Consider the following 18,122-nt stretch of genomic DNA (forward strand, 5'->3'; position numbering starts at 1 on the left):
CTGCACAGTTTTGAAATGGCGACGAAGATGTTTAGTGCTGACGATGCCATTATCAGCATGACTATTCCGGTGATTTACATGCTGGAGCACATGTTAAACAGAATTCGGAGTCAGGTGGTGGCACAAGAGGAGGTGGAGGAAGTAGAGGAGGAGGAGTTGTATGCGTAAGGGCTAACATCTGCAAGGTCCAGACGGTCGGCAGCACCAGGGCGGCAGGCATGTGAGGGTGGGGGAGATGATTTTACCAGGGCGCATGGTAGCAGCCAAACTAGTGAGGAAGGTGCAGGAGCCCAGGAAGAAGTGGAGGACGAACTGATGGAAGACTCATCAGATGAGGGAGACCTTGATCACATTTCTGTTGTGCGAGGTTGGGGGGAGAGGACAGAGGAAGGAAGCATGATTGTTACCTCGCCACCAACACAACAGGGACTTGGTGCTCCTGGATGCGCAACACACATGAGTGCCTTCTTGCTGCACTACCTGCAACATGACCCTCGAATTGTGAGAATTAGAAATAATCCTGACTACTGGGTTGCCACACTGTTAGATCCCCGGTACAAAAGTAAATTTGCAGAAATTATTCCTGCCATAGAAAGGGATGCACGCATGCAGGAGTATCAGCAGAGACTGTTGCAGAATCTTACATGTGCTTTTCCACAAAATACCAGTGGTGCACGTAGTGAATCTCACAGTTCCAACTTGCCAACCGTGGTCTGTATGGAATTGTTCAATAAAGGGCCCAAAATTAAGATAACATAGATGGGAGAGGTCTCTATGAATAGGAATTCCTAAGTATTTGATACCCTGTGAGGGCCAGGCAAAGGGAAAGTTGGACTGGATGGAATCCTATATGGATTTAGGGAGGGAGACATCGAGGGCCTCAGACTTCGCTGCATTGATTTTAAAATTTGACCATGTAACAAAGTGATCTATTTCAGCCATAACAGCAGGGATGGATATATGTGATTGAGTGATATATACTAGGACATCATCAGCAAATAGAGAGCACTTGTACTCGGTGCCTCCCACCTCAATCCACCTAATATTGGGGTTATGGCGAATTGATGAGAGCAGGTGCTCCGTCACTAGGATGTATAAGAGAGGGGACAGAGGACATCCCTGCCTTGTCCCATTGGTGATTGTGAAAGGTGATGAAAATGTTCTGACGCACCCCCTGGGCCTTGGGACACCCGGAGCCGGACCCTTTTTCGTGGATGCTGGTGGTTGTAGTCTTCGTGGCGGCGATCCGGTTCCGTGGCTCAGGGCGGTCAAACCAGTGGCGGAACTATTTATGTGGTTTTGATGTTTAAATGTCCGACTACGCCACCCGTGGATTGCGGTCAGAGTGAACCGCCGCTACAGGGCAGACCGCTAAGGCTGGTGTTGTGGGTGCAGCAGAGCGTAGCATAACTCCCCACGGGAGGAGTATAGCCTCAGGGCAGTGTATGCGGAGGATGGGGGTGATGGTGCAGGGCAGCAGCAGTAACGACACGGAGTCAGTGATGCAGTTCAGGGCCTTTACTCACAGTTCTTATTATCCAGACCACGTCTGCAGGTAACGGCTGCCCACGTCGTACTGTGCTCACCAGGTGAGGGGCTCAGACAACTCCCAGATAACTTTGGAGCGCTTCACAGGACCCCCTTTGTGTGTCCTTTGTCTGGCCTTTCTTACCAACACTTCTGTCCGGCTGCCTCGGGCCTCCTCTTGGTAAACTTGGCGCCAGTTTCCCTGACCCTATGTGGTGCCTTCCTAGCGGGTGGAGCAAGGGGCTGCGCCACATAAAATGTCAGAGCCTCCGGTTTCTAGCTGAGGGTCGTTTCCTGCCTCCACTAGTTGGGGGACCGGTCTCCCCCTTTGGCCTGACCCCTCCACGCAGGTGGATTCGGGCGTGCGGTGGCGACTCGCCCGTCCGCACCCCTGGGATCCCTTCATTCCTCGTTCCTGGAGCCTTCTCCGCTCCTCTTCCTTCCTTCTCCCTCTTGCAGGCCTGGGCCTCTGTTACTAGGCCCGCCTCCGGAGCAGAGCTCATGCAGAGCCCCTGCTCCCTGCCACTTCTGCTCAGACTTCTCTGCACTGAACTAAGATGGTGCCCACCTTTTATACTCCCTTCTCAATGCACCCAGGAACTGCTTCCTCCCTGCTCCTGCACTGCAGGGTTCCCCTTCCTCAGTGTTCCCTCCCCCCACTCCAGCCAGGGACAGGGACTGTCGTGCCCATCTCAGGGGCATATTGGTCGCCCTGCCCCACGGCAATGTGGTGTAATGCATGCAGGTGTCGGGTCCTGATCCACACTCCATCCTTATCTGAGAGTGAGATATCACACCTCTGGGTGAGGTGCAATACGTCTGTAGCAACCGAGCCCTCGGTGCTACAGTTCCATTTATCTTCAGCCTAGGTGACGTATTGTGATACAGGGCCGTGATTTTGGCTATAAAAGGGTCCCCTAGACCCCTACCCCAAGCTTTTTAAGAGAATCATATATGGCGTGCCAGGAGACTCTATGGAATGCTTTCTCAGCATCCAACGAGAGTATCTACTTACAAATTTTTAACTGCATCTAGCCCAGGAAATACTTTGTGCCTAGTAGCAGTGTCTGCTAGTCAGCGGATTATCCCGGCTGTTAAGCAAGCTACACCACCTGTAGTTTGGACACTTAATTTTTTCAAAGGAAATGCTTCGGGACCACGGGATACTTAGTGAAGAGCATCAGGAGGCACCCCAAGGCATAGGGGCTGGGACTGGCACTAGGATGCCTTGCGGTGGACAGCCGAGCTCGATCCTTATAAAAGCTTTTTAACTGCAGCAGCTTTAGTGGACGCTACTGGAGCTGGAATTACGCGGCTGCTGGCATGAGACTTGCCCTCCAATAGATCCTTGTAAATGGATTTAAAGTGTATTCATTCAAATTAGAGGGACAATTTAAATTAAAAAGCTTAGAGCTGCCTCCACCACAGGGGGGCTCTCTCGACCCACCAGCGGACAGGCACCAGTATTGGGAGAGGGGGGCTGGCCGTCAGGGTTCACCGCGGCTCTGGCACAAACCCGGCGACACGGAGGTGGCACGGGCAGGAGCGGACTGGCCGTCTCGGCTTCTCACTTTTTGGATTTTAGAAGGGCATGACATGCCTATATCTGTGTCTCCCCCTCCTTTTACTCCTCCACCTCTTTTCTTTTCGCATGACTATATGTACTTGTCACTTTTCCATGTGTTAGTTGTGTCTTCTGAGCAGTTTGTCAGCTTTTGGACACCTTTGAAGGTGTTTTCTATGTGTTTCTATGTGTTTTTGTTTGCCTGCCATTGGTTTTAACGGTGTTCGAAGGTGTTCGACGAACAGTTCGACGAACAGTTCGGCGAACACACGGGTGTTCGACGAACCGAACCGAACTCGAACACTACGGGGGTGGCTCAACACTAGTCAGGACCCTACCTCCACATCCAACACCACACTTCTCCACCAGAGGGGGCTAGAATGCACTAGGTGCTGCCCCTCCTGGTACTTGGGAGACTGGGCAACCAAAAGATAGGGGAACCAATTAGTCGGTGAGGGTGGAGGACTCACATTTTAGTGACACTTAATAATTCATATTTAATAGACAGCCATCTTGGTGGATGGTTGTCGTCGTCGTCTTCTGATGGTTCTTTGACTGTTCTTTGATCGTGACCTTCCTCCCTGAGCGTGGATCCTGTGTGGACCTGCAGAGGAAGGGGACACGGCCCCTCGTACCTTGGCCTTGGGTCGAGGGGCAGGCTGCAGATAATGGATGTCTCAGCCCAGTCAAGGACCATGACCAAGAAGGCCTGGAGCTTAAGAGTGTAGCTCCACCGCAAATGGATCCCAGGGAGGATGCAGACGGAGCGGTGTACGCCACCTGTCCTCGCTATGCTGATCTATTCAGAGGGATTCCGGCTGCAAGAGGGGTACCGGCCCCCGACACCCGACCTTGCTACACTACATCCTGGTCGGGAAAGCCCGGTAGGCCCTGAGGATCCCACCGGGTAACGGAAAGAGCAGAGCTGCCACCCGTACCCTTTTTCTGAGAGAAGTTCAGAGGGAAACCCGGCCTATCTACACACACACAGACAGGAAAGGACATGGTCTGAAGTTTAGGAACACTCTGGTGCGGGGTCCTGATTTAACACTTGACTTACTCAGAGGTTGTCGGACCCCCGTTCCTGGTGACCGCAGAACTCCACGAGGAGCAGGGAGAAGCCTTGCAGCTGTACTCTTCAACGTGAGTAAAAACCCTGGAAGTTAACCCCTATGGCCTCCGGACTCTTATTCTGCACTACACCGCACTGCGCAGCACCAGACCTCCTAGACTACTACCCCCCCTCCATCCTGTCCCTCTGCCCTGAGGCCCTGCTCCGCCTGTGGGGAGTAGTAACAACGATGGATGCCATAACACCATGCCTCAGTGCACTGCAGCAGCGCTGGTGGCCTTCACCAGGTGCCACAGGTGGCGTAGTCGAGAGCATCCACTCTACCCTGATAGCCCATTACATCCTTTTTTTTTATGTGACTGCCCTGGGCACGGAGCGGGTCCGGGCCACGGCTGCACCCCATCTACCATATAGGACCCGTCTCCGAGTACCCCATCTCCCCAGGGTAGGGCTTCCAGCATACGTCACACATGGGCATTACCACTGTAGGAGACCCACTCCTTTATAATGAGAACATTTTTTTTACTGAGACCCTCCTCTATATCTCTTCAAAGGGGTATTGGGGTGCGTCCAAATTTTTGGCAGCCCTTGCAGTCACTGCATACGCAATAACAGTATAGGAGACCCACTTGTTAATAATGGGAACAACAAAGCATAGTCGACTGCTGACCCTTTAAGAATAGTAAGGGCCGACTGCTGGTCCTATAAAAATAGTGTTTGTGACTTTCAGAGTCCCTCCATTATAAATGAAACAGGATGTGTCTGATGATGTGTCACACACCACATGGCCAGATAAGGTTGTAAAATGTTAAAATGACATTTCCCGGTGAATGCATTTTTCACAGTTGAAAGCAATACAAAAGTTAAAAAAACACATCAAAAACGTTACGTGTGAACATAGCCCAAGGTGTGGAGGAGCATTTTTGTTTTTGGTTATTTATTTTACCTTATATACAAGTCATTACCCTGGAAAGGATGTCCCTTAACATATTTCACAGGAAAATGCATTTTGTTTTTGTTTTTGTATGTTTTATTGTGAGTCCGTAAAAGTGGAGTAATACCTCTGACAACATTGTTGACAGCAGTGACCTGGGAGTCAGAGATGCTTCCAGGGGTCTTCTCCATGCTGTTCCCATGTCATTTCAGCACTGTTCCCATCGATTTGGGCATTTTTTAGTCCCTCTGCAGACCGCCAGGGGGAGCCACCTGAATAATGCTCGAGTTTCCCATAGACTTACATTGGGCTTGGGTCGAGCACCTGAGTATTCCAATTTGCTCGACCCGAACAATGAGTACCGGAGCAGTTTAGTGCTCGCTCATCACTTCTGGCAGTGTTTTGTCACCATTCAACCATTATCAAATGTTGCTGGTCTTGACCTCATTCTCTTCACTCAGATATGTCTTGTGCAGTGTGCTCTGCTGTAGCTATTTTAGGTATTTCTTCACTTCCTTTGGAGTTGCAAACTTTTCTTTAATACAGATGAGCAGACCGACTATTAAAGTCTCTTCCCTTCTTTGCAACCCCCACAGAAAAATTGCTGAAAAGCAGCATTTTGCATACTTTACTTAGAAGTCAGCTGGAAGTGTTCTTCACAATGTGATATGTGATCAACAAGTCACTGCAAAAATAGGAGTAACTTTTAAAGAAGGTGGCTTATAAAAAAGACCCTTAACTTAGACCCCAGACCAGCCTTTATTCTTAACCTCCATGCTCTGGGCTCTCACTTCATCCATCGCATTTATAGACATCCATCACTTCATAATCGAAATAGTAATCGCTCTTAAATCATAGAAATCATCTGTTCTTTCCACTGTATCAGTGGGAACCTACCCTAAGACATGAGAACACTAATAAAGGCTGGCAACAGAGATTCAAAGGATATGCAGGAACATATAAATGCAATGCTGGAAGTGATCAGAAATCATTGCTAGACCTCTCCTACTACCTTGCTGTCATTAAATTATTCAACCAATATCTGTGCATCTTAATAATTATTGTACAATAATGATCCTCTGATTAGATGCACCTGAGGGCTACAAAGTAAAGGGACAGAATCGCTAGAAAACATCAGAAATATGAACCAAAAAATAACGATCAAAAAGTCCCAAATACCATAAAGCATCGTATAAAACATAGAATCTTTATTAAAGCATATTTACAATTTACAGGTAAGTGAAAATGGTGAGAGGGAAGGTGACATGCACATGAAGAAAGGACGTGCGTGTCACCCAGAAATCACACAGGTCACATTTTATAAGGTATATGTAGCACCCTGAGGATTCGGCTGCTACAGGGGTATTGCACCTCAACCCAGAGGTGTGATATTCCACTCCCGGGTAAGGATGGAGTGTGGAACTGAGCTCGGTAGGCTGCATGCACTACACACATCCCATTTCAGAGGAGCAGGCCGACGGTACTCCCACTTAGAAATGTGCAGGTACGACCGAGCCTGTTCCTGGCTGGAGTGGGAGGGGGGTGGTACATCCCATGTAGTGTAGGGGCAGATAGGGGGAGCAGCCTGGGTAGTGATAGGAGCTCATTGGGTGCTGGTCACCTGAGCTCACACATAGAGGGTGTATATAAGGTGGGCACCAACTAGAAGCAGGGTCAGACGCAGAGAGTCAGGAGCAGAGGAGAGAAGAAAGATCAAGACCCAGAGTGAGAGAGGAGAAAAGAGAAAGACCCAGAGCACAGAAGAGAAGGGACCCAAGAACCCAAATCAGAGCACCGGGTGAGGAGTCAGCATCAGGGTACCGGAACCCAAGCTGGTGGGGGCAAAAACAATCCCTAGCCAGAGACCGGAGATCGTGGGCAGCGTTTGCCACGGTCACCCATCACATTCACCCCGAAGGCACACCACATGAAGGGTCAGGGAACCCAGGGCCAAGGGTGTCCCAACAGAAGGCCCGAGGGAGCTGGACCTAGGTGAATCACTGGTGGGGACGGCTGAAGAAAGGACAGAGGGAGAGCTCAGGGCCACGCTCCGGACTTGTTTGGGGGTTGGCTGGATCCAGGACCTGGTGGACGCAGCACGGCTCGGGTGGTCACTAGCAGCTGGAGTGACCAGTATAACATCTGCAGTAAGTAGACACCCTTAACTGCACAACCCGACTCTGTCTTCACTGCCGTCTGCACTACACCACCACAACCCCCATCCTCTGCGCCTGTCCCCTCTGAGGCTATACCCCTCCCGTTGGGGGTTATCCCACCAAGCTGCGCACCCACCATCAGCCTCAGCGGACCCTGCTGCAGCGGCGGCCACAGTGACCGCATCACAACGGGTGGCGTAGTCGACACAAAAGAACTTTAGTAACATCTATAGAACTGCCACATCACACTGAGCTTGACGCCCTGGGCACGGGACCGGGTCACAGCCGCTCGGAGACTACAACCCCCCCCCCATCTGATCCGGTGCCGGGTATTCCCCTCAAAAAGGAATATGTCCCAGGGGGCGCGTCAACTTTGGCGTAGTCGGCAGGATTACGTGCCCGCAACACCCGGGTACTGCGTGCCTGAAGAAAAGTGCAAGTTTACCTCAGAAAGAAGTCTCCCGCCGGTTCCGGAGGGTCCACGCCATCGGACTCCATCACCAGTCGTTTCCCGCCGATTGTCCGCCATTTCCAGCTTGTTCCCGCCATCTGCAGAGTTTCCCGCCACTGGGCGACGCTTCCCGCCAAAACCGCAGATTTCCCGCCTTGGAAGAGCAGCGGACGCCATTATGGGCGTGCCAAAGGAGGGCAAGAGGCCACCTCCCATCGTGGGCCGGGACAGAAAATGGCGCCAAAAGTGGAAACCGCCCCCACCAACAGAGACTGTGATGCTAGAGGTGTCTGTCAGCGTGAAAGAACTACCCCTGGAGCTGACAGTCACCGAGTTGCCCCGGGACCGCCCTCGAAGTGGGAGGAGACGAAAGAGAAGAGAAAAGATGGGTGCCGCTTGGAGCAGTCTGGAGCGAGCGCACCCGGAGGCAGGAAGCCTGGAGAGGAGCAGCAGAAAAGCTCACCCGGAGATGGAGAGAAAGCAGAACAGCACCGGCCCGCTGGCCAGGAGTCTGCTAGAGACCGAGGAAGGAGGGCAGAGCAGCACCGGCCTGCTGGCCAGGAGCCTGCCGAGAGCAGAGCAGAGCAGCACCGACCCGATGGTCAGGAGCCTGCTAGAGTCCACAACCCCGCTAGGTCTAGCGGAGATCCTTGCACAGCTCCCCCGAGACCGGGAGTGTGCACAAACTGCCCTGGAGGGCCTCGCACGGAGGATGGCCCGGGTACAGCGCGAGATATTGGCGGAATGGAGCCGGGAGATGGCCCAGCAAGCAGAGACCAGTCAACGGAGCACGCTACCCTGGAAGAGGAAGCAGACCGCCTCTGAGGATGGCGCGGGAGGACCCAAGGCCGGAGACGGCGCCGAGGAGGGAGCCGAACGCATGGAGGCAGGTAAAGGGGACGCCTATACCCCAAACCGTGACACCGCTTACCTGCCCCAGCTCCCCGTCGCAGAGCCCGAAAGTCCCCCTGCTGTGCCCGAAAACGCCATGTCACCGACGCAGACTAGGCCCCAACCGGAAGCCGCCGCCGCGACCCCTGTGACGTCACACGCCTCGACCCCGAGCGTGACCAAGCAGGAAGTACCACCAGCCTGGTCGCAGGGCCTAGAATTCCCGGGCGTCGCATCACCAACAGCGCCCCCTACCTCCGCGGAGCCTCCGGCCTGGTCGCAAGGCCAGGTAGCCCAGGGTGCCGCCGTCCTAACGGTGCCCTTCACCTTCCAGATACCCCAGGCCTGGCCGCAAGGCCCGGGCAACCCGGGCGCTAACACCACCGCGCCCATCACAAGAGGACCCGGACGGGTCTGAAGCAACGCCGTATCACTAAGAAAAAGCAGGAGGGAGCCGTCGTTGAGGACGGGAATAGAGACTGTATATAGTTGCCCGTCGGGGCACAGTGAACTGTTGCTGCTAAAATAGTCCCCGTTGGGATCAGTGAACTGTTACCCGTTAACCCCTTCATCCTACAGGCTGAGGACTGTGAGCAGCCATTCCCTTCCCTCTACCTGGCCGAGGACTGAGAGCGGCCAACTTCCCCTGTATATAGTTGCGCTTCCTAAAGCGCCCCCTACCGGTTTTATAGAAAACCAGATTTTCTAAGAGACTGTCGCACTTTTCCCGGACGCACGGTGCACGGTGTCCGGAGGAGGAACCAGAGACAAGAGAAGTCTACGAGAATGTTTATATAAAAAAGTTTTATATATATAATGTTTTATATGTTTATATGAAAAATTTTGTATGTTTTGGTGTTATTTATGTCTTTACAGCCCGAGGACGTGCTGTGATTTACCAGGGGGGAATGTAGCACCCTGAGGATTCGGCTGCTACAGGGGTATTGCACCTCAACCCAGAGGTGTGATATTCCACTCCCGGGTAAGGATGGAGTGTGGAACTGAGCTCGGTAGGCTGCATGCACTACACACATCCCATTTCAGAGGAGCAGGCCGACGGTACTCCCACTTAGAAATGTGCAGGTACGACCGAGCCTGTTCCTGGCTGGAGTGGGAGGGGGGTGGTACATCCCATGTAGTGTAGGGGCAGATAGGGGGAGCAGCCTGGGTAGTGATAGGAGCTCATTGGGTGCTGGTCACCTGAGCTCACACATAGAGGGTGTATATAAGGTGGGCACCAACTAGAAGCAGGGTCAGACGCAGAGAGTCAGGAGCAGAGGAGAGAAGAAAGATCAAGACCCAGAGTGAGAGAGGAGAAAAGAGAAAGACCCAGAGCACAGAAGAGAAGGGACCCAAGAACCCAAATCAGAGCACCGGGTGAGGAGTCAGCATCAGGGTACCGGAACCCAAGCTGGTGGGGGCAAAAACAATCCCTAGCCAGAGACCGGAGATCGTGGGCAGCGTTTGCCACGGTCACCCATCACATTCACCCCGAAGGCACACCACATGAAGGGTCAGGGAACCCAGGGCCAAGGGTGTCCCAACAGAAGGCCCGAGGGAGCTGGACCTAGGTGAATCACTGGTGGGGACGGCTGAAGAAAGGACAGAGGGAGAGCTCAGGGCCACGCTCCGGACTTGTTTGGGGGTTGGCTGGATCCAGGACCTGGTGGACGCAGCACGGCTCGGGTGGTCACTAGCAGCTGGAGTGACCAGTATAACATCTGCAGTAAGTAGACACCCTTAACTGCACAACCCGACTCTGTCTTCACTGCCGTCTGCACTACACCACCACAACCCCCATCCTCTGCGCCTGTCCCCTCTGAGGCTATACCCCTCCCGTTGGGGGTTATCCCACCAAGCTGCGCACCCACCATCAGCCTCAGCGGACCCTGCTGCAGCGGCGGCCACAGTGACCGCATCACAACGGGTGGCGTAGTCGACACAAAAGAACTTTAGTAACATCTATAGAACTGCCACATCACACTGAGCTTGACGCCCTGGGCACGGGACCGGGTCACAGCCGCTCGGAGACTACAACCCCCCCCCCATCTGATCCGGTGCCGGGTATTCCCCTCAAAAAGGAATATGTCCCAGGGGGCGCGTCATATACACCATCTTCATTTACTCTTTATTAGTAGTTCTTTGTCATTGGTAGATAAGTCATGTGTGGTATCAATACTATTGTATGTGTAAGGGGGTCTGTGGTAATAGGATTTAAGTATAACATTGACACTTTGTTGTCTAGTATGATTTGGGCTATATAAAGATTTCCTGTGTGATCTCTGGGTGACACGCACGTCTTTTCTTCATGTGGTGTCTCACCATTTCCACTTACCTGTGAATTGTAAATTTTAGATATGCTTTAATAAAGATTCTATGTTTTATATGATACTTTATGGTATTTGGGACTTTTTGATCGTTGTTCTTTTGGCTCATATTCCTGATACCTTGCTTTCATGTCCATGCCGGAACTGGAAGCCTTTTTCACTTACTTACACATTTTATCACTATTTTACTATGTTCCACTACAGGACTTGAACCTCCGGTTGTCTGATTGAGCTTTATACCGGTTAGTTTCACACTGACATACGTCCTGTCTGAGTCTGCACCTAGCAAGGCTTCCGTAGATGGCAAACCCAAAGGCCATTGATTGACCTCCAGTGGCCAATGTAACCATCAGTGCCCTGCGATCACGTTGAGTTTTGTGCCAGTGGGCTACACATGGAGCCCCTTTCCTCAGTCAACCATCTAGTTTTTGCTAATTGAAGTTCCACCTACAGAGTTAATTGGCCACGATGGTGCGAGTACTGATAACGGCAGAGTGCCAGCTGTAATGTATTGCTGCTACCCGCTGATTATGGAGAGGGCGCAGTTCCTGAACCCTCTTCATCCACATGGCATACATGTATTTTGGGATGCACTAAACACTTGGCGGCGGTCCTACATATTTACGAGGTGTTAAGAGAGGTCTACAAAATTTTGCTAATTGCATTTACTGAAATGCTGAAAGCAAAATGTTTAAGATTATTTATATATACAGAGATCTAAGGTCGGTTGAAAGACGGGTCCTGGTGTTGTAGCTTAATACAAATGTTAAAATCTTGCTATAATATGGCTGCGTAAAGCTAACCTTACGGGAAGTATGGACATAAAATAATGAAATGCAATTAGGCCATTCAAAATTTTATGAGCATTAAGGATCCGTGAAATCAATTAATGTGGATGATAAGTCTCTGTATAATTGATTAAGAAATCCTAAGAATACCTAAAAACATCAAAAGATAGTTACAAAATACTGTTTTAGACTGTGACTACAGAGCGACTGTAAGCCCTTTGCATATCATCATGGTAATATTGTGATTAAAACTGGAGGAAAAAAGAAGAAAGAAACCTCCATTATTAGAAAAACTGCTTGTAACTTTCTTCCCCAGAGGAAACAACTGACTTGCCCTGGGTGTAGCAGATCCGAAAACATCAATGGCAAAACAAGGCTAGGGCTGCAAAGAATCATCTAAGCCTTTCAAAGTACAAGTCATTTTTGAGGGATTTTCAAGAGATTTAATAATCTCTACGACAGCATTTTTCTATTTTTTTTAAGAAAAGTAACAACAAGCCTTATTGTTGCCTAGAATACATTCTGAAATTAGGCCAAGATGAAACTAGGGATTTTTTTTGTAAAGCACATCCAAAAGTGGTAGCAACACTGCAGCAAATAAACAATGGCGTTCTCAGGAGCCATAAATGACACATCTGATTACTGTATAAGAGCACTAACCGTGTATTTCTAGATTGTGTATGAATTTTAGCTTCTCTCTTTTCAGGAGGTCCATCAGAAAACAAGCTACTTTCAGGAGATCAGATCCTAGCAATAAATGATGAGGACGTGAGTGAGGCCTCCAGGGAGAGATTCATTGAACTGGTCAGGTAAAAAAGAATCGACATTTGCTAAGTTATAATGCAGCAGAAAGTTATTCACAAGTGATGCAAATCTACTACTTCCTGCTGCTTTTCATAAAGTGCGCAGAAAGTATCTATAAAACTCCTAATACACAGTATGATAACTGTGAGTAACGATTTGGAAATATCTACTCCTAGCAAAAGAGCCGGCCTTCACAGATGGTTTCAATAAAAAGGTCATTTATTTAGAATAAACGTTACAATTAGTAAAGGATAAAGATAAGAGATAAAAGAGATGGGTGCAGGGAGATTCAATGCCATAGCAATAAGAAGTCTGACTTGCTAATTAAAGGTGTAGTATTTAAAGGGTTTTTCCAATGAACAAAGTACATTTTAATCAATAGATCTTGGAATAATAATAAGTTCCACAATTGGATGTGTTTAAATAAAATGTTCCTGTGCTGAGATAATCTTATAAATGTCCCCTGCTGTGTACTGTGTAATGGCTGTGTCTGACCGTGCAGGAACATGGTCTGATCATACCAAAGCTCCTGGGCAGGGGAGGAAACAAAAGACAATACAGACATTACAGCAGGGGAGGAAGGAAAAGAGTATACAGACATTACAGCAGGGGAGGAAGGAAAAGAGTACACAGACATTACAGCAGGGGAGGAAGCAAAAGAGTATACAGACATTACAGCAGGGGAGGAGGCAGGAGAGTATACAGACATTACAGCGGGGGAGGAACGAAAAGAGTATACAGACATTACAGCAGGGGAGGACGCAGGAGAGTATACAGACATTACAGCAGGGGAGGACGCAGGAGAGTATACAGACATTACAGCAGGGGAGGACGCAGGAGAGTATACAGACATTACAGCAGGGGAGGAAGCAAAAGAGTATACAGACATTACAGCAGAGGAGGACGCAGGAGAGTATACAGACATTACAGCAGGGGAGGACGCAGGAGAGTATACAGACATTACAGCAGGGGAGGAAGGAAAAGAGTACACAGACATTACAGCAGGGGAGGAAGCAAAAGAGTATACAGACATTACAGCAGGGGAGGAGGCAGGAGAGTATACAGACATTACAGCAGAGGAGGAAGGAAAAGAGTATACAGACAGGACAGCGGGGGAGGACGCAGGAGAGTATACAGACATTACAGCAGGGGAGGACGCAGGAGAGTATACAGACATTACAGCAGGGGAGGAGGCAGGAGAGTATACAGACATTACAGCGGGGGAGGACGCAGGAGAGTATACAGACATTACAGCAGGGGAGGACACAGGAGAGTATACAGACATTACAGCAGGGGAGGACGCAGGAGAGTATACAGACATTACAGCAGGGGAGGACGCAGGAGAGTATACAGACATTACAGCAGGGGAGGAAGCAAAAGAGTATACAGACATTACAGCAGAGGAGGACGCAGGAGAGTATACAGACATTACAGCAGGGGAGGACGCAGGAGAGTATACAGACATTACAGCAGAGGAGGACGCAGGAGAGTATACAGATAGGACAGCAGGGGAGGAAGCAAAAGAGTATACAGACATTACAGCAGGGGAGGACGCAGGAGAGTATACAGACATTACAGCAGGGGAGGACGCAGGAGAGTATACAGACATTACAGCAGGGGAGGACGCAGGAGAGTGTGCAGACGTTACAGCAGGGGATCACAGCTGATTCTTAAGAGATAAAACATTTCCCTGTCTTTTTTAAAGAAATGTTTTACCTCATAGAAAGAATCATCTGTGATCCCCTGCTGTAATGTCTGTATACTATCCTGCGTCCTCCCCTGCTGTAATGTCTGTATACTCTCCTGCGTCCTCCCCTGCTGTAATGTCTGTGTACTTTCCTGCGCCCTCCCCCGCTGTAGTGTCTGTATACTCTCCTGTGTCCTCCCCTGCTGTAAGGTCTGTATACTCTTTTGCTTCCTCCCCTGCTGTAATGTCTGTGTACTCTTTTGCTTCCTCCCCTGCTGTAATGTCTGTATACTCTTTTGCTTCCTCTCCTGCTGTAATATCCGTATGCTCTCCTGCGCCCTCCCCCGCTGTAATGTCTGTATACTCTCCTGCGTCCTCCCCTGCTGTAATGTCTGTATACTCTCCTGCGTCCTCCCCCGCTGTCCTATCTGTATACTCTCCTGCGTCCTCCCCCGCTGTAACGTCTGTATACTCTTCTGCGTCCTCCCCCGCTGTAACGTCTGTATACTCTCCTGCGTCCTCCACTGCTGTAATGTCTGTATACTCTCCTGCTTCCTCCCCCGCTGTAACGTCTGTATACTCTCCTGCATCCTCCCTCGCTGTAACGTCTGTATACTCTCCTGCGTCCTCCCCCGCTGTCCTATCTGTATACTCTCCTGCGTCCTCCCCCGCTGTCCTATCTGTATACTCTCCTGCGTCCTCCCCCGCTGTAACGTCTGTATACTCTTCTGCGTCCTCCCCCGCTGTAACATCTGTATACTCTCCTGCGTCCTCCCCCGCTGTAACGTCTGTATACTCTTCTGCGTCCTCCCCCGCTGTAACGTCTGTATACTCTCCTGCGTCCTCCACTGCTGTAATTTCCGTATGCTCTCCTGCGCCCTCCCCCGCTGTAATGTCTGTATACTCTCCTGTGTCCTCCCCCGCTGTACCGTCTGTATACTCTTCTGCGTCCTCCCCCGCTGTAACGTCTGTATACTCTCCTGCGTCCTCCACTGCTGTAATTTCCGTATGCTCTCCTGCGCCCTCCCCCGCTGTAATGTTTGTATACTCTCCTGCGTCCTCCCCCGCTGTAATGTCTGTATACTCTCCTGCTTCCTCCCCCGCTGTAACGTCTGTATACTCTCCTGCATCCTCCCTCGCTGTAACGTCTGTATACTCTCCTGCGTCCTCCCCCGCTGTCCTATCTGTATACTCTCCTGCGTCCTCCCCCGCTGTCCTATCTGTATACTCTCCTGCGTCCTCCCCCGCTGTAACGTCTGTATACTCTTCTGCGTCCTCCCCCGCTGTAACGTCTGTATACTCTCCTGCGTCCTTCACTGCTGTAATTTCCGTATGCCCTCCTGCGCCCTCCCCCGCTGTAATGTCTGTATACTCTCCTGTGTCCTCCCCCGCTGTACCGTCTGTATACTCTCCTGCGTCCTCCCCCGCTGTAATGTCTGTATACTCTCCTGCTTCCTCCCCCGCTGTAACGTCTGTATACTCTCCTGCATCCTCCCTCGCTGTAACGTCTGTATACTCTCCTGCGTCCTCCCCCGCTGTCCTATCTGTATACTCTCCTGCGTCCTCCCCCGCTGTCCTATCTGTATACTCTTCTGCGTCCTCCCCCGCTGTAACGTCTGTATACTCTTCTGCGTCCTCCCCCGTTGTAACATCTGTATACTCTCCTGCGTCCTCCCCCGCTGTAACGTCTGTATACTCTCCTGCATCCTCCCCCGCTGTAACGTCTGTATACTCTCCTGCGTCCGCCCCCGCTGTCCTATCTGTATACTCTCCTGCGCCCTCCCCCGCTGTCCTATCTGTATACTCTCCTGCGTCCTCCCCTGCTGTCCTATCTGTATACTCTTTTTCTCCTCTACTGCCCAGGAGATATGGTATGATCAGACCATGTTCCTGCACGGTCAGACACAGCCATTACACAGTACACAGCAGGGGCACATTTATAAGATTATCTCAGCACAGGAACATTTTATATAAACACATCCAATTGTGGAACTTATTATTTTTCCAAGATGTTTTGATTAAAATGTTGATCAAAATTAACTTTGTTCGTGGGAAAACCCCTTTAAGTAAAAATTCTGGGACATATCCATTGGTCTTCTGCACATGACTAAACTAAAATAATATATTTAATCAGTAATAGATAAGCAATACGTAGGAAAAATATAAACAATTATTGGTTTTCAAAGACCTGCTTCCATCAGAATCTCAAGGCATCTGGTTTCTGTGATACATCTTATCTAGAAAACAATATCTTAGGCTATGTGCCCACATTGCAGAAATGAAGCAGAAAATTTCTGCTTCATTTCTGCAAGTCCTCTCCTGGAAAAACACATGCGGAATTCCGCACGCGTTTATTGCGCGTTTTATTTGCGATTATCGCGCGTTTTCCACTGCGGAATTGCCTTGCGTTTTTTAATACATTGCACAAAGGCAATTCCGCTTGCGGAAACGCAAAATTAATGGACATGCTGCTGATTTTTGAGCGCAGCATAAACGCTGCGGAAAAATCCGCAGCATGTGCATAGAACTTGCGGAATCCCCTTGGGGACCATGGGGAGCGGATTACCTAGCATTTCACAAGCGTATACGCTGCGGAAATTCCGCAGCATATACGCTTGAAAAACGCTACGTGGGCACCCAGCCTTACAGAGCATCGATTCCTAACAATAGCCTGCTCCAGACCCGACACAATCATGAGTAGTATATTTTTTTCTTTTTTCTTTATTTTTTTTGTTACTTTGTGCAAAAGTAGTAAAACATGAAAAATATATCAATCAGGTATCACTATAATAAACTACAATATATATTTATCCTGCAAGCTGTAATAAAATATACAAATAAAACAACAGAATGGCTAAAAAAGTGGTCAAGTCTGTCAAGTCCAAAAGCAGCACCAATGAAAATTCCTGCTTGCCCAACAATAATCAAAGTGCTGTTTTTTGTTCATTCCATCTCCCAAAAAATGTAAGAAAAGTGATCAAAATTGCACAATTTGGTATTTTCTTATTGACCCACAGAATTGAGTTAACACTTTAAAATTCAAAATGTCATAAAACAAAATTATTTGAGTTTTTTTTCTATTTCTGTCAGTTAAGAATTAATAAAAGTTAAGTTATAATTGACCCAAAATTGTGCCACTGACAAATACAACTTATCTCGCAAAAAAACAATCTCTCATATGATGGCTCTGTGGAGTAAAAAATAAAAAAAGATCCTTCCTAGAACGATAGAGGATAGAAAAAGATGTTTACTGATTAAAGGGTTATTCCCATCTTCATAGATGTATTTTGTCAGTAGATGCTTATGAAAACAAGCACTTTTCCAATTTACCGGGGTCTTCCGTGGGTGTAATACTACTCAGACAACTGAGGGTGAGGGCAAAACAGTGTGGCAATATTTTATTGAACCAGCAAACAAACAATAAATAGATAGAACAGTCCAAGCCAATACCCAAGATGGTGCAAAATTACACAGTCTCACCCTTCCGCTGGCCCGACTGGGAATAGAACAGCTGCGACTTTCCGGGGACTTTCAGGGCCAACTACCTCAACCAGTGGCTCCCCCCTTTTGACGGGCCCCCACAGAGAGGGGATAGCAGCAAGCTTAGGAAGCTGACAGTCCATCGAGGTACAAGGCCAGAAGATCCGAGGGTCCCACCCTTGCCTCTCTAAGAGTTTGCATGGGGCCAAATGGCCAGCTGGTCCCAATCTGGCTTCTCCGAATGTCTCCATGGGTTCCAGGAGACCGGAGGATCCCACCTGGCAACCCCAAACAACATATCCATGGGGCCAGGTGACTTCATTGTCCCAACCTGGTCTCCCCAAGTGTATCCATGGGTTCTCTGATGGTCATGGAGCAGATCCGTATCTTTCCAGTCAGGGCCGTATACCCTTAGGCCAGAATCATGTGGAATCCAAATCT

At 49.6% G+C, this 18,122-nt stretch overlaps 1 protein-coding gene across 1 annotated transcript in view; it reads left to right on the forward strand.

The window, feature by feature from the left end:
* FRMPD3 (FERM and PDZ domain containing 3) overlaps positions 1-18,122 on the forward strand; it is a 409,804-nt gene that overhangs the window by 207,577 nt on the left and 184,105 nt on the right. The window contains exon 5 of the mRNA XM_073639657.1: positions 12,417-12,519. Within this exon, the coding sequence (XP_073495758.1) occupies positions 12,417-12,519 (103 nt within the window). The remainder of the gene's footprint in view (positions 1-12,416; positions 12,520-18,122) is intronic.

The sequence above is a fragment of the Phyllobates terribilis genome, unplaced genomic scaffold (assembly GCF_046119375.1).
Source record: "Phyllobates terribilis strain yellow unplaced genomic scaffold, ASM4611937v1 Scaffold_7__3_contigs__length_470593459, whole genome shotgun sequence".
NCBI lineage: Eukaryota > Metazoa > Chordata > Amphibia > Anura > Dendrobatidae > Phyllobates > Phyllobates terribilis.